The 12,731-nt window shown below is 35.6% G+C and overlaps 2 protein-coding genes across 3 annotated transcripts in view; one reads left to right on the top strand and one right to left on the bottom strand.

Moving 5' to 3' along the window:
• Positions 1 to 147: 147 nt before the first annotated feature.
• LOC134534165 (3-hydroxyacyl-CoA dehydrogenase type-2) lies at positions 148 to 7,793 on the top strand. Its single transcript, XM_063372302.1, has 5 exons — positions 148 to 325; positions 1,715 to 1,879; positions 3,468 to 3,632; positions 5,097 to 5,334; positions 7,482 to 7,793. Exons 1-5 carry the CDS (start codon positions 311 to 313, stop codon positions 7,670 to 7,672), a joined length of 774 nt encoding a protein of 257 aa, XP_063228372.1. The 5' UTR covers positions 148 to 310; the 3' UTR covers positions 7,673 to 7,793.
• A 2,687-nt stretch (positions 7,794 to 10,480) lies between these two features.
• LOC134534164 (1-phosphatidylinositol 4,5-bisphosphate phosphodiesterase eta-2-like) overlaps positions 10,481 to 12,731 on the bottom strand; it is a 49,027-nt gene continuing 46,776 nt past the window's right edge. For both annotated transcript variants that reach the window (XM_063372300.1, XM_063372301.1), the window contains exon 16: positions 10,481 to 12,608. In XM_063372300.1, coding sequence (XP_063228370.1) covers positions 12,526 to 12,608 — 83 coding nt within the window. In that variant the 3' untranslated portion in view covers positions 10,481 to 12,525. The remainder of the gene's footprint in view (positions 12,609 to 12,731) is intronic.

Raw genomic sequence — 12,731 nt, 5'->3', positions numbered from 1 at the left:
TGTAAGGAATGTGTTTCCCTATTCGAGTTGCGGTGGTAAAAATTGGGGCTCATGATTATGTGTATAAAGATTCACAAGTATGGCTGGATTGTTTTTGGAAAATAATTTAAATTTAAACGGATTTTATTTTCTATAGTGTGGTATTAAAAAAATGAATTATCAGTGTGTTGCCTACACTGATTGTAGCAGAAATGCAAGCAATGATGTTTATATTGGTTATTCGTTATTTGCATAACGCAGTTGTACGAAGTTCAGTGAAATTATCTCAGAATTTTTATAATTAATTTCTGTCAAATTGTTTTAATACAAAATGGCAGTGTTAAAGGTTTGTTTGCATTTATTAATTGCACAGGAGGCCTAAAGAGGTAGACTGTGAATTGGCGATTATGTGCTGCATGCCTAGGATTTTATTGTTTTTTAAGTTTTTAATTATCAGTGAGTTCGCTGTTGATTCACGGAAGTCCGGTGGCCCGTCTTTAGAACTGAACCATAATATATTTACATTTTCAGCTGCAGTTTGACTTTCACCCTGTAGCAAGGTGTTTCCCTCTGAAGGGGTTGGGGGGGGGGGGGGGTAATTATTTAGTACTTCGAGTCCTGAAATAACTATTAAGTATATGTTGCTAACGAAACCTAACCAATTAATCACACCATTTCACAGTATATTTTAAATGAAGCTCCTAACAAACCATTCACATGGTTAATTACCAGTAGCTAATTAAACATTTAAATAATTTTACAGTATGTTACCAACTCAACTTTATTCGAGGTTCTTATTCAACAAATTAAAGGACAAACTGGGGTATACGATGGCAGGAAGTCAATTACTGACAACAACTGACTAGCTTCTCCTCCTGTATTTGTGGGCTCCTTCTGTAAGCCTCCTCGTCCTTTCCCAATGACTTGTCACTCGTAGCAGACTTGTTTACTCGCTCTTCGCTCTGCCTGTTAACCTGGTGGTAGTGACTCGGGTTTCGTTGCCCTGTTGTGGCTAGTGGTAGATCTAATTCTCTGAGTACTGGACGTGGTTTGTCTGTGGTCTACTTGTGTTCTTTTTGTGGGCCTAAGTTGCATAGGTGCACAATGCTTGCTCACTAGGAACTACCTGGGTATATTTACGCGTGCTTTCATCATGACGTCACATGTTGGTCACGCGGTATGGCCACTTCAGATTACTGTGCGCACTAGGGTGCCTTACACTGGGGGAAAAAAGTGCTTACACTAGCCTAAGTCTACACACATTTCTACAAACTCCACATTATAAATGGTTATAACACGACTTGGAGGAGTTTGTTTACTTTTTACAACAGGAAACTACACGTCAAACTGGCAGCCTGTTGTCTGCATGTGTCCCGAGATGGTTTTTTTTGGATCCGCACTGCTTGTTCACAATCATGCCAAACTAAGTTACCTACAATAGTTACTTTGGTATTAGTGTTAAAATAACTTGATTTTGGTTTGTTTTTATGCAAATTATTTAATTATTTAGTTATATAAAATAACTGTCTTTGTAATAATTTGTACTTTTCATTCAAACTACGTTTCCTATAATTTATTTGTTAGTGCAGTCTAGGCGGCGAGTACAAGCAACCATCAGTCAACTGTTCCAACTAGCTCTACAGGTTTTTGGCTTCACGAAGAGCCAAGCAGATCCGGTTGGCCCGCGGTTCGAATGAGTTGGACACCCTTGAGCAGTGTGTGGTGTGTGTCGCAGAACGTGGTGGCGCTGGTGACGGGCGGTGCGTCCGGCCTGGGCCACGCCACGGTGGAGCGCATCGCCAGGCTCGGGGGACGCGTGGTGCTGTGCGACCTGCCGACGTCTGCCGGGGAGAAAGCTGCCGGCGCCCTGGGCGACAGCGTTGTGTTCGCACCCACCGATGTACGAAACACACACTCTCACCGTCACTGTTCTGTGCATGTGATAGGTCGGGACAAGATTTCATGGTTTCATTTTTTAAACAGAATTTTTTTGGAGTAATTGTTTTTACTTTTACAAATTTTCAAAAAAACTTATACCACCAAAATTATGTAATGTTGACATGCGACATTATTACTACAAAATAATTTCTAATACGTTTATCTAAAACAGATAATTTCATATAAATTAATATAATTCAGCTATATATAATAAGAGACTGTACGAAATCCCTCTAGAAATAATGACATACCTTGAATTTAAAAACATTAAAAAATAACTTTCTTTGTGATTTGAATCTAGTTTTGGTTAGATTCACTTAGTTTCATGCATTTTGGTGCAATACAGTTTATTGACATGCTGTTTTATGTTACTTTGGTTTTATAGCAATTCACCATATAATCTTGTCCCTAGTGATAGACGATTGTGAATTTTAAACAATTCAGTGATAGAGAACTTGATATGGTGTGCTTGTTATTTGGTGGAGGCTTCTGTTCCATGAAGTACTTTTTAGTCAGATTTACATTGCATGAGCGATGAATACATCCCATTGCAAACTAATAAAAAAAAGTGTCAATATAATTGTTTACATTCTATGTTTCAGCTTGTAAAAATAATTGGTTTTTTGGTAATGGTGGGAGTGAGGCAATAATATTTTTTTCTTTGGTTTTGTTGAGTTGAAAATTTGATACATGACTGCTGTTATTTTGTACGTGCAGGCTTCAAAAGTCTCCAAATGCTATTTGCCAAAGGCTTTATACTACTGGTCACTTACCAGTGAATTTCTGAATTCATAACATAATACATTGATTCACAATGATAGTATGATTCTCTAGTTGTGAACCTTTATGAGGATATGTATGTAGGCTTAAGTGTTTAAATTTTATCTGTATCTGTACATTTTCTCAAATTACGTACTTTATAGGTAATATTGATAAGAAAGATATTGTAGTTTGAATATTATTTTATTAGGCAATGCTTGTACTCACTCAGAACAGTAATGTAAGAAATGATGTGAAGCAGAATAAGTACCTATTTAAGTCTGTTAAAGGCTCAGTCTTACACTCCAATGTTTGTTGTTTTATTTTCTTGTCTTCGTTGTTACTCGCACACCATGTTGGTTTTACATTGTCTTGTCATTGTCATTACTTTTATTTGTGGGCTTTGCCAATAAATTTATTTTGATAGCTCTCTTGTGTTTTCTTGTTTGCCGGATATGAACTGAACGTTATTTTTAAAGTGTAACAGTAAATATCCGTTGAAAAAATTTGAAGAAAAAAAATTACAAAAATAAACTTGTGATAAGTTTACAGAAAAAACACTCAAATGAATGAAATTACAAGAAAATGAAATAACACAAGTGAGTTCGAGCTTTAAAATAAATTTTTTTAAGTGTCAAATATTACAATTCTGGCTAGAAGTTCTACAGTAACATGCAATCTTTTTTTTTTATCATAATGTACATATGTAGTTATGATTATGAATCACAGGCGTTTATTCTTGGGTATGAGATCATACTCTAAATGGTACCTCATGTAGTCATCTGTTCCAGGTGACCTCTGAGAAAGACGTCACTAATGCTGTTCAGATGGCGAAAGATAAATTTGGCTCCCTCAACGCGGTGGTGAACTGCGCTGGTATTGGTATTGCGTTCAAGACCTACAATTTCAACAAGAAAGTGCCGCATAAACTTGAAGACTTCACGCGGGTTCTTATGGTATGCCGCAATTGCAGGGATACTGCCAGTGGTGCATGCATCAGCACGTAATTTTTTTTTTAATCAAACCATGTTCACAGTAAAAATTTAAAGCATTTAACAGTAAAAACAAAAAAAAAAAATTTGCTTGTGATTAATAATTGTTAAAGCCAAGATTTTCTTTGTTTTTTTTTTTTCTTTCAGCACTAATGCTCTTTAACATATTTCACCAGCATAAGCATGGCACTTGATATTCTCTGGTTGCCTTGAAAATACTAGTATATCACAGACACTGGCAAAAACAGTTTCAATGTTTGATTTGGCACAGAGTTGTAAGGGGCCTGCTTGGTCAGGAGTGTTTTTGTTAGTGAGGTGGGATGATAAGTGGGACACACGCCAGTGCTTCTGGTTATATATTGCTTCCAAGCGCAAGGCTGTGGTATTTTCTTGGTGCCTAGGGAAACTATGAAATTTGCGCGGTGACCATAACATTATGTGGTGCAGAAATGAAGGTAAAGGTGCAATGCGAGGCCGGTGAGTGCTTTCGAGAATCTGCACCGGATGTTTCATGTTTAAAAATTATTCTGAAATCTCACTTTTTAAACCTTTTAACTCTTTATAAAAACTACTGTTTAGAAACGAAATACTGAAACAGAACAACTCATCTGCTTTCAGCGTGTTCTTAAATGGTTTTCGTAAACAAACCCCACTCTGATATCTTGAGCATATTTTAAATGGAGAGGTTTCTTCTGAAGCTTTGCGTGCCTTAAGACGACGGGACCTCCCAAGATTACAGTGGACATCACACCACTTGGTGATAGACTCAAGTGCTCATGAACTAGAATTAAGGCGAGTTTTCAACTTTTTTGTCATTGGGTCAATTGTAAAACAGGTTTTCTTTTTAGTTGGATTTTGCTTTTTTCTTGACAGGAGTGATTGCCAGAAGTCAGTGCCAAAATGTTGAACATGTCTAGAAAGTGGAGATGGCCCGGGAACGGAAAACTCGAGCCGAGTCAAGTGAGTCACTAGAGCTCGACTCGACTCGACTCAAAAGTCAAGTTCATTATACTTAACAGCATGAGACTCAACAGTCTTTATAGCTCAATAGCCTACATGATATGTGATGTCTGTTTAGTGTAAATAGTGCAGTGCTTGAAGAGAAGAACAAAACTGTCACATTGGCCAGCCTGCCTGAAAGTTGAGGAATTTTCAGTTTTAACAGGTGGTCCACCCGGCACCCGGAAGTGACGTGTTTCTACAGTCAGTTGTTTTGTTGTTGTGGTTACCTAATGGTAGTAAAAACGTGTCATGTCGTTGCAGTGAAATCCGAATAAAATTGTGAAATCATTGTTGGTTTGTTTGGAATAATGCGCGCCATAGTTTTGATGAACAAACAACGTCCACAATGAGCATGGAAATCAAGTGTTATTATTTTGGAAAGCACTTGAAACTGTTACTTACTCCTCCACGTGCGTGTGGGTGCAGGTGAACACGGTGGGCACGTTCAACGTGACCCGTCTGTCGCTCGGCCTGATGGGGGAGAACGCGCCCGACGAGGACGGCCAGCGGGGGGTGGTTGTGAACACGGCCAGCGTGGCGGCCTTCGAGGGGCAGATGGGGCAGGTGGCGTACTCGGCGAGCAAGGGGGCCATCGTGGGCATGACCCTGCCCATGGCGCGGGACCTGGCGTCGCACGGCATACGGGTCTGCACCGTCGCGCCAGGTACGTCTGCGACTGTGGCCCTTACGTCCGTGTGTCGAGTGTCAAAATGAAGGCAAGTCTTTCAAACACACACGAGATCTAATTTTAATTTTTTTTCCCCTCCCTGAACAAAATTCCTGAATCCGCCACTGTTGAAGAGATTACTTGTCTTGCAAGGAAATTGACAGGCATTGGACGCAGTAAGAGGAGGACAATAAGCAGGACTAACCAACAAGCAAAGTCATCTTGCAAAGTTACGCAGTTGCTTGCACAGTGAGGTAGAGTACAGGTAGTAAAAACTAGTTGTTTCGATCCTGTTTATTACGACCCCTTTTCAAGGAACCAGGAAAATAAAAAATCGAAAATTTGAAGGAAATCGGCTGAAAATCTGTTTAAAGCACATTGGACTGTGTTTCTCTTGACAAGCGCTGCACAGTAGACACCCCTCCCCTTGGAGGCCCCTGCAGCCTCCTCACGCACATAACGGTTCCGTGGCACCGGGCTGTTTTCCCACATCTGGCAGTCCAGCACGCAGTAACTGCTCACTGTGATGTGGCTTGCTCTTCGACACTCCACCCTCCGTGCTCCTGTTATCACGTCTTGGATTTGCGCTATTTTGGATTTATCTTTGTTTTGATTATTGTGTGATGACTTATTATGCTTCTTTTTATTCCTATTTGGTAAAGTTTTTTTTTTGTTTGATTTGGTGAACGATTTTTGGCGATTTCACATTTTTTTGGACTAATATTTGGTTGCGCTTTAGTCATGACAGTTGTTGACGACCTGCATTTTTTTTTTCAATAACAAACGAAGTTCCTATTTGCATGAACTGAGAAGAAAGTAGGTCTCTGCGGGATCCCGAAATTCAATTCTCGAGGTTAATGAGACTGCTGCGCAGACATATCACCGTTGTGCCATATATCCATTTCATTTTCTTGAAATTACTCCTACCAAGTGCCATGTACTAACAGCCAAGATATTTACACATCAAAAAAAAAAAAATGGGACTATGTGCATGCAATAACTGTTTTCTCCTGTGAAATTTAAGCCTCAAATCATAGGGACAAACAATTTAAATACATCAATTTTTTTATAATTGCCTCTTGCTCCATGTATAAATATAATTTGATTTTGACACTTGAAAGGTGAAGTAAAAATTCACAATATAGTTTTACATTTTATAATCTGTTTATCTTCTTAAGTACATTCTGTAAATTAAATTAGGTCACAATTATACACACATAATTTTGTTATAAGTTATAGACCTTGTAACTATTGATTGGCTATACAGATAAAAATTGATATGATCCAATTTCTGTAACAGAACCAATAGTAAATGATACAATACTTTTTTGTTAATAACAGTGAAAGTCTCCACAGATTCAATATTAGTAAGTAATAAGTCAGATCGTTAATAACAACACACTTTATTTAAAGGATTTTTGGTAGATGACGAAAAACTATTTTTACAGCATAAAATTTGTGCATAGCACAATATAGGTATGTACACTTTGCCTTTGACTAATTAACAAACACAACATTCAAGTATAGTCTTAAATTACGGTTCTATGAACAGGTAAGTAGAAAATATGGGCGGCACATGAATGAATGAAATTGTACCCTTTTCACTTGTATATGTTTTTTAATTACTGTATATGTTGGAATTGAATACATCATAAATCCATAAAATTGGGAGTATTGGCTGTACAACATTCAAGTATAGTCTTAAATTACGGTTCTATGAACAGGTAAATAGAAAAGATGGGCGGCACCTGAATGGATGTAATTGTACCCTTTTCACTTGTACCGTATATGCTTTTTAATTATATGTTGGAATTGAATACATCATAAATCCACAAAATTGGGAGTATTGGCTGTACAACATTCAAGTATAGTCTTAAATTACGGTTCTATGAACAGGTAAATGGAACAGATGGGCGGCACCTGAATGGATGAAATTGTACCCTTTTCACTTGTATATGTTTTTTAATTATATGTTGGAAACGAATACATCAGAAGTACAGGAAATTGGGAGTATCGGCTGATTGGTTCATCGCTATTTGTAACTTTGATACGGCGAACGATGTTAAGGTGGCGACAGTCGTCTTGCAGGAATCCAACTCGAGCCACCTAGTTGGTGCGGAACTGATGTGAAGTGCGTGTCGCAGGCCTGTTCGACACCCCGCTGCTCGCCAGCCTGCCGGACAAGGTGAGGAGCTTCCTTGCCAAGAACATCCCCTTCCCGCAGAGGCTCGGCAAGCCCGAGGAGTTCGCGCACCTGGTCCAGGCCGTCATAGAGAACCCGCTGCTGAACGGCGAGGTGATCCGCCTCGACGGAGCTCTGCGCATGATGCCGTGATTCCCGGGCCGTTTGTTGTGTTGATGGTTTGATTTATGGTGAGAGAGGGATTTTATATTGCACTATATTTTTACAGTGACTATGGTTTTTATTAATAATAAATTGCTTTGAAAGTTTTAAATATCCACTGTTATTCTCAATCATTAAAATTTTAACATAGTATGATGATGGTAATGGTCATATTTGGTTTAGTGCGTGGATAAATATAAAAAAAAAATTGTAGCATTGTATAGAACTAATGCAATGTTGTACGTTGATGGAAAATATTTTCAACATTGCGAGATGCCAGCACCAACCAAGTACTACATTTTTCATTGAAAAGTAAGTGGATTTAAATGATGAAATGCTATAGCAATTGTCAGTCTGAGAGAACTAACTTTAAACATGTTGGGGGTCTTATGAAACCAAATGCCTTAATGTAAAACGTGCCAACACTCACGTGAGGCTCAAGCCCTGAAGAATTGAGGTCCTTTTCTCTTTTGAGCATGTTCGTTGAACTACGAGAGGCAGCTGTCGTTTGTAAATATTCATGTTTATATTTTTTTTAGATGCAATGAATTACGATTAATGAATGCAGCACAAATTAAAATTAATATACGTAGTTATAGATTTGATACAATTTCCTATTACCATGTGTGATATAGATATATACTCTCAAACTGAATATGGCCATCTGATTGTCTGAACTGGAAACAGATGGTTGTTGGACGGAAGAAGTTGAATATTTTTAGTGTATGTTACCAAGCTGCTTCTGTCGCCCCGCCATCAATTGTGCAGGGGTGCAACTGTTAGCTCGTTTTCGACCATTTGCCATTTTTATTGTATGAAAAAATCCCTTTTGGCACAGCCTACAGACATAGGTAGATTTCTAAGTACCTATTTCTTTTGGAAATATTGTGGAAACTTCTATAAACTCCTGGAACATTCATTTTACATGACTTTCTATATGTTTGCCAATATTCAAAAAGATGTATTTAACTTTTTTTCGTATTCCATGCAGCAAAAATATTTTGAATGTTTTTAACTTAATGCATCCAGCATTGAATGTCTTAAGGAATTTTATAAGATTTACAAACAATTTGAACAGATTTAATAGTGTATTTACTAAGAAAGTTATGATTTCTTTGCTAATTCTTCCCATCATTTTTTCAACCCCTTGCAGCAATGGTTTGTTTAATCAAAATTTGTTTCAGACAAACATTTTAGGTAAAAATTATTAGACTAATACATAATTTGTACAAATGTGATGTGGCTACCAAGGAGGAATTTTTTTTTTTTGTCCTCCAACTCTTGTCTTTTCAACCTCTTGCAGTTGTGGTTGGTCATATCTGAAACCTATTTAGACAAAAGATTTCTTCTACGAGTTATAATACTTTCAAACGGACATGATATTTTCCATATTATGGGAGAGAGTGATTTTTCTGTTTTTCAAAAAACCATTTCTACCCCTTTGGTCAGATATTGCCCATTAACGAATTTGACAGAGATTTTCTAATACTAGATTTTATGTATCAGTTTGAAAGTGAACATGAAAAATTGTGACAGTTATCGTATCCACACAATTGTGACATATCTTTCGAGTTGAAGATGGTTTTGGAGTCTATGGAGCATGAAATGTGAAACTATATAAATTTTCTTAAATTCACACCATGTTAACGGCTACAATAGTAGTATTTCTTTGAAATTTACCTAAAACTGGCTTAAGGCCCTGTCTCATATGTCATGTTATTCATTTTTTTTCCAAATTACTTTTATTTGAAGGGCTATTTTGAAAATTTTACTTTGATACCTCCTTTGCAATTGTTTTGTCAAAAAAATTTCAACATATGTTCACTTGGTGTAATATGGTGGGAATAAAAGGTCGCGAAAGTCTCCATAGTTATCATCACTTGCACGATTATTTACACCCATTACATTAAGTAAATAGGTATCTGTTTAAAATCAGAAAATCAATGCAATAGAGGTATTGTGTTGAACATTTTAAAAATTGCTCTTAAATGGATGATGTGTAACTAACCTCCATAACAAGCAAATTCATATGTTATGTTGAAAATACACTTAATAGAAAATTAATGTAGAATTATTAAATATAAAATATATTAAAAATTTAAACAACATTATAACACTAAGTATATGTTTGTATAGGTATTTATTTATTCTTATATTGAAATTAGCCTGTAAATACTTCCTACAAACAAATGACATTGAGCTGATTCAACATTTAAAGTTTACAGTAAAAATTTCATCACAAAATTCTCTTTTTTTTTTTTTTTATGGCGTTGAATATTTGTAGGCTTACAACCTTTTGTGTCTCTACAGCATGATAGATGCTGTGTGCTCTCCAATTTATAAAGTAAACTAGGGGATGTCAAAATTGTAATGCCAGGATTATAACTTTTTTTTATAAGTTATAATTTACAGTCATGCGAAGAAATAATGACAACAAAGTATTAAAGGATAGTTGAAACATTAAAAAGTTTTATTTTTTAACACCCAAGAGGGCTGTTAAATTCTGCGATGTTCACGAAAGCAATATGTACAGACGGATCACGCAGGTCCGCTATCTTTAATTAATAATTACTCCTACCATATACAGAGAGGCAAGATGTTTACACATCAACAACTAATTAAAATGGTGTACAGGAGATGAGCCTTGTTATAAACCTGCAGGTATGCTTCATGCCAGCTGGTTCATTTAAAAACAGCTTCCATTCCAACTTCAAGAGATTTAACTCTGAAACAGTGGCGCTGGACTATCATTGCAAAGGATCTTGATTTGAGTAATTTTCATTTTTTAAAAATGACACATTTATTTATTACAATATGATTTATTGTTTGACAACTGTTACTTAAAAGTATATTCTATATTTAATAACTGGCCAAGAGTTAAAAGCCATATTAATAAATGTTACATATATGATCCAGAATAAAAGAACTTGGAAATATAATGAAACTTATTATTTATGCTAATGATTGTAACATCAATTACTCTTATTGTATTCAATTAATACTGTTGGCATAATTTATCCCAAAAGCTTGTTTCAAAACAAGATTTAATTTGTTTTTTTATTTCATCCCAAAATGAAAGCATAGTCACCCTTATTATTTTCAACTGGGAGTTACTTGTTTGTAAGTGACTATCTTTCCTAAAACAGAAAGAAAAATCCCTAACCAAAATATTATTCAATTACATGAGATTTTTATTTAAAATATTGATTACCATGAAGCAATATCTTCTAGATTTGTTTATTACAATTTTTTTTTTCCTTTTGGGCTCTAAATCTAATACAACCTTGTGCAAACAATAAATGAGGTAGGTTCCAAAGTAAAAACATACTTAACTGTACAAAACTGTTAATATATTGATTATTGCTACAAAAATAAAAATGCTGCAACAGTAATAAACTTACAAACAACTTTGGCAAATCATTTCTCCATTGCATCATTATACCATAATGCAGTACCCATTATACCATAATGCAGTACCTACTTTGTGCTATACAGGATGTTTTACAAATCTCACTTGTGTAGTCAGCTCACTAGAATACAGCCATATGTAAGCATTAACTTGGTAAAAATTTAAACCAAGAAACTTATTCTTTTATAAACACGAATATTTTAAATACCAGTTTTAGCCACTTTTACACACACATACACATAGCAAGCATTGAATAAACTGGCACTATACATACAAGATATACGTAAGCGTAATGTTTCTTAAATGATATTCAAAGCCAGGCTCAAAAGCTAAATGTTTAGAAGACTTCCAAAATGGACATATAAAATATTTCCAAAATTTCAACACCACAGGTCGGTAGGCAACTTTGAATTCACATTTAAGACCTTCAACATGCAAAAATGCCTAGACATATTGATGTTTTAATGTGGGTTATATTTGGATATAGGCAGTATGATATTTAGATGCTAGCTGTTTCCACTTCAAGCTGTTACAATCTTTCCAACCGTGATTCAATTTTCTTGGTGGAAAAAAAAGCACAAGGCAAATATTTTAAAATCTGTCTAAATAAAATGATGAAATATCAAAATGTCTTTTTTTGCCGAGTTTATTTTTTGTACAAAATTACTTTATATCTAATATCAGGTTATTATTTACATTAAAATTATTTTGTAATGTATAACTTTGTAAAAAAAATAAAATAATTATAATACCATGATGGCTCTATCAATAGCGTACATAATATAATCTAAAAAATAGTTTTGTTCTTTTTTATGATTAAAATATTTATATATATGTAATATTTTCTACATTTGTTACCTCTACAATAAACAAGTCTATATGACATAACAAGTTTTCACTCTTTTTTCCTGAAAACAGATTCAGATCTATTTTCATTGCTGAGAAAGAAAAAAAAACACTTAACAACTCAATATTCTCTACAAAAAAAATAGCAGCCTGGTTTTGATACATTATCAATCAAATACAGTAAAACACTTTCATTATAACCTTTTGATTTCATTCTTTAGGGGATTTTTTTTTTTGTTTTTGCAAAATTTCTGTACCAACATATCCTACTAAAGCAACATTTTTTTTCTGGTCTGAAAACAGTACCAAAATCAAGGTTTTTATTGTATGTTTTACTATAATACTAGTATGACTTTCAGCAAAAAAAAAAACTATCCACTGCTCATCAGAGCATCACTAACAAAAAAGCTTACCAACATAGACAGCGTATGACCAAGCACAATTATTTGTGGGGATTGACAGCTGCCATTCTGCAGTCACACAAGTCATGTGACCCAAAGCCGCGAGTTCTCCGTGTACATGGACTTCACGCCACAAGCACCACTACGTAGACATTAACGACCGTTACAAGCTAACAGCGGCAGTTACGTCACTCTACCGTTACGTGGACAAAAAGTGACGCTGGGGAAACAAAGTCTCTTGTGTAGTCCATCAGGAAAACATGTCTGTAACCTAAAATCGAAAAAAAGAAAAAAGTTTAATTAGATATGTACAGCAAGAGTGCATTTTATACAATAAAAACAATAACTATTACTGGTTTGGAGCCCAATATATTTTTGGAGGTCTAATTACCTC

Source organism: Bacillus rossius, chromosome 7 (assembly GCF_032445375.1).
Source record: "Bacillus rossius redtenbacheri isolate Brsri chromosome 7, Brsri_v3, whole genome shotgun sequence".
Classification (NCBI taxonomy): Eukaryota; Metazoa; Arthropoda; class Insecta; order Phasmatodea; family Bacillidae; genus Bacillus; species Bacillus rossius.
Note: the sequence above shows the minus strand (reverse complement) of the source record. Positions and strands in the feature narration are given on the sequence as shown.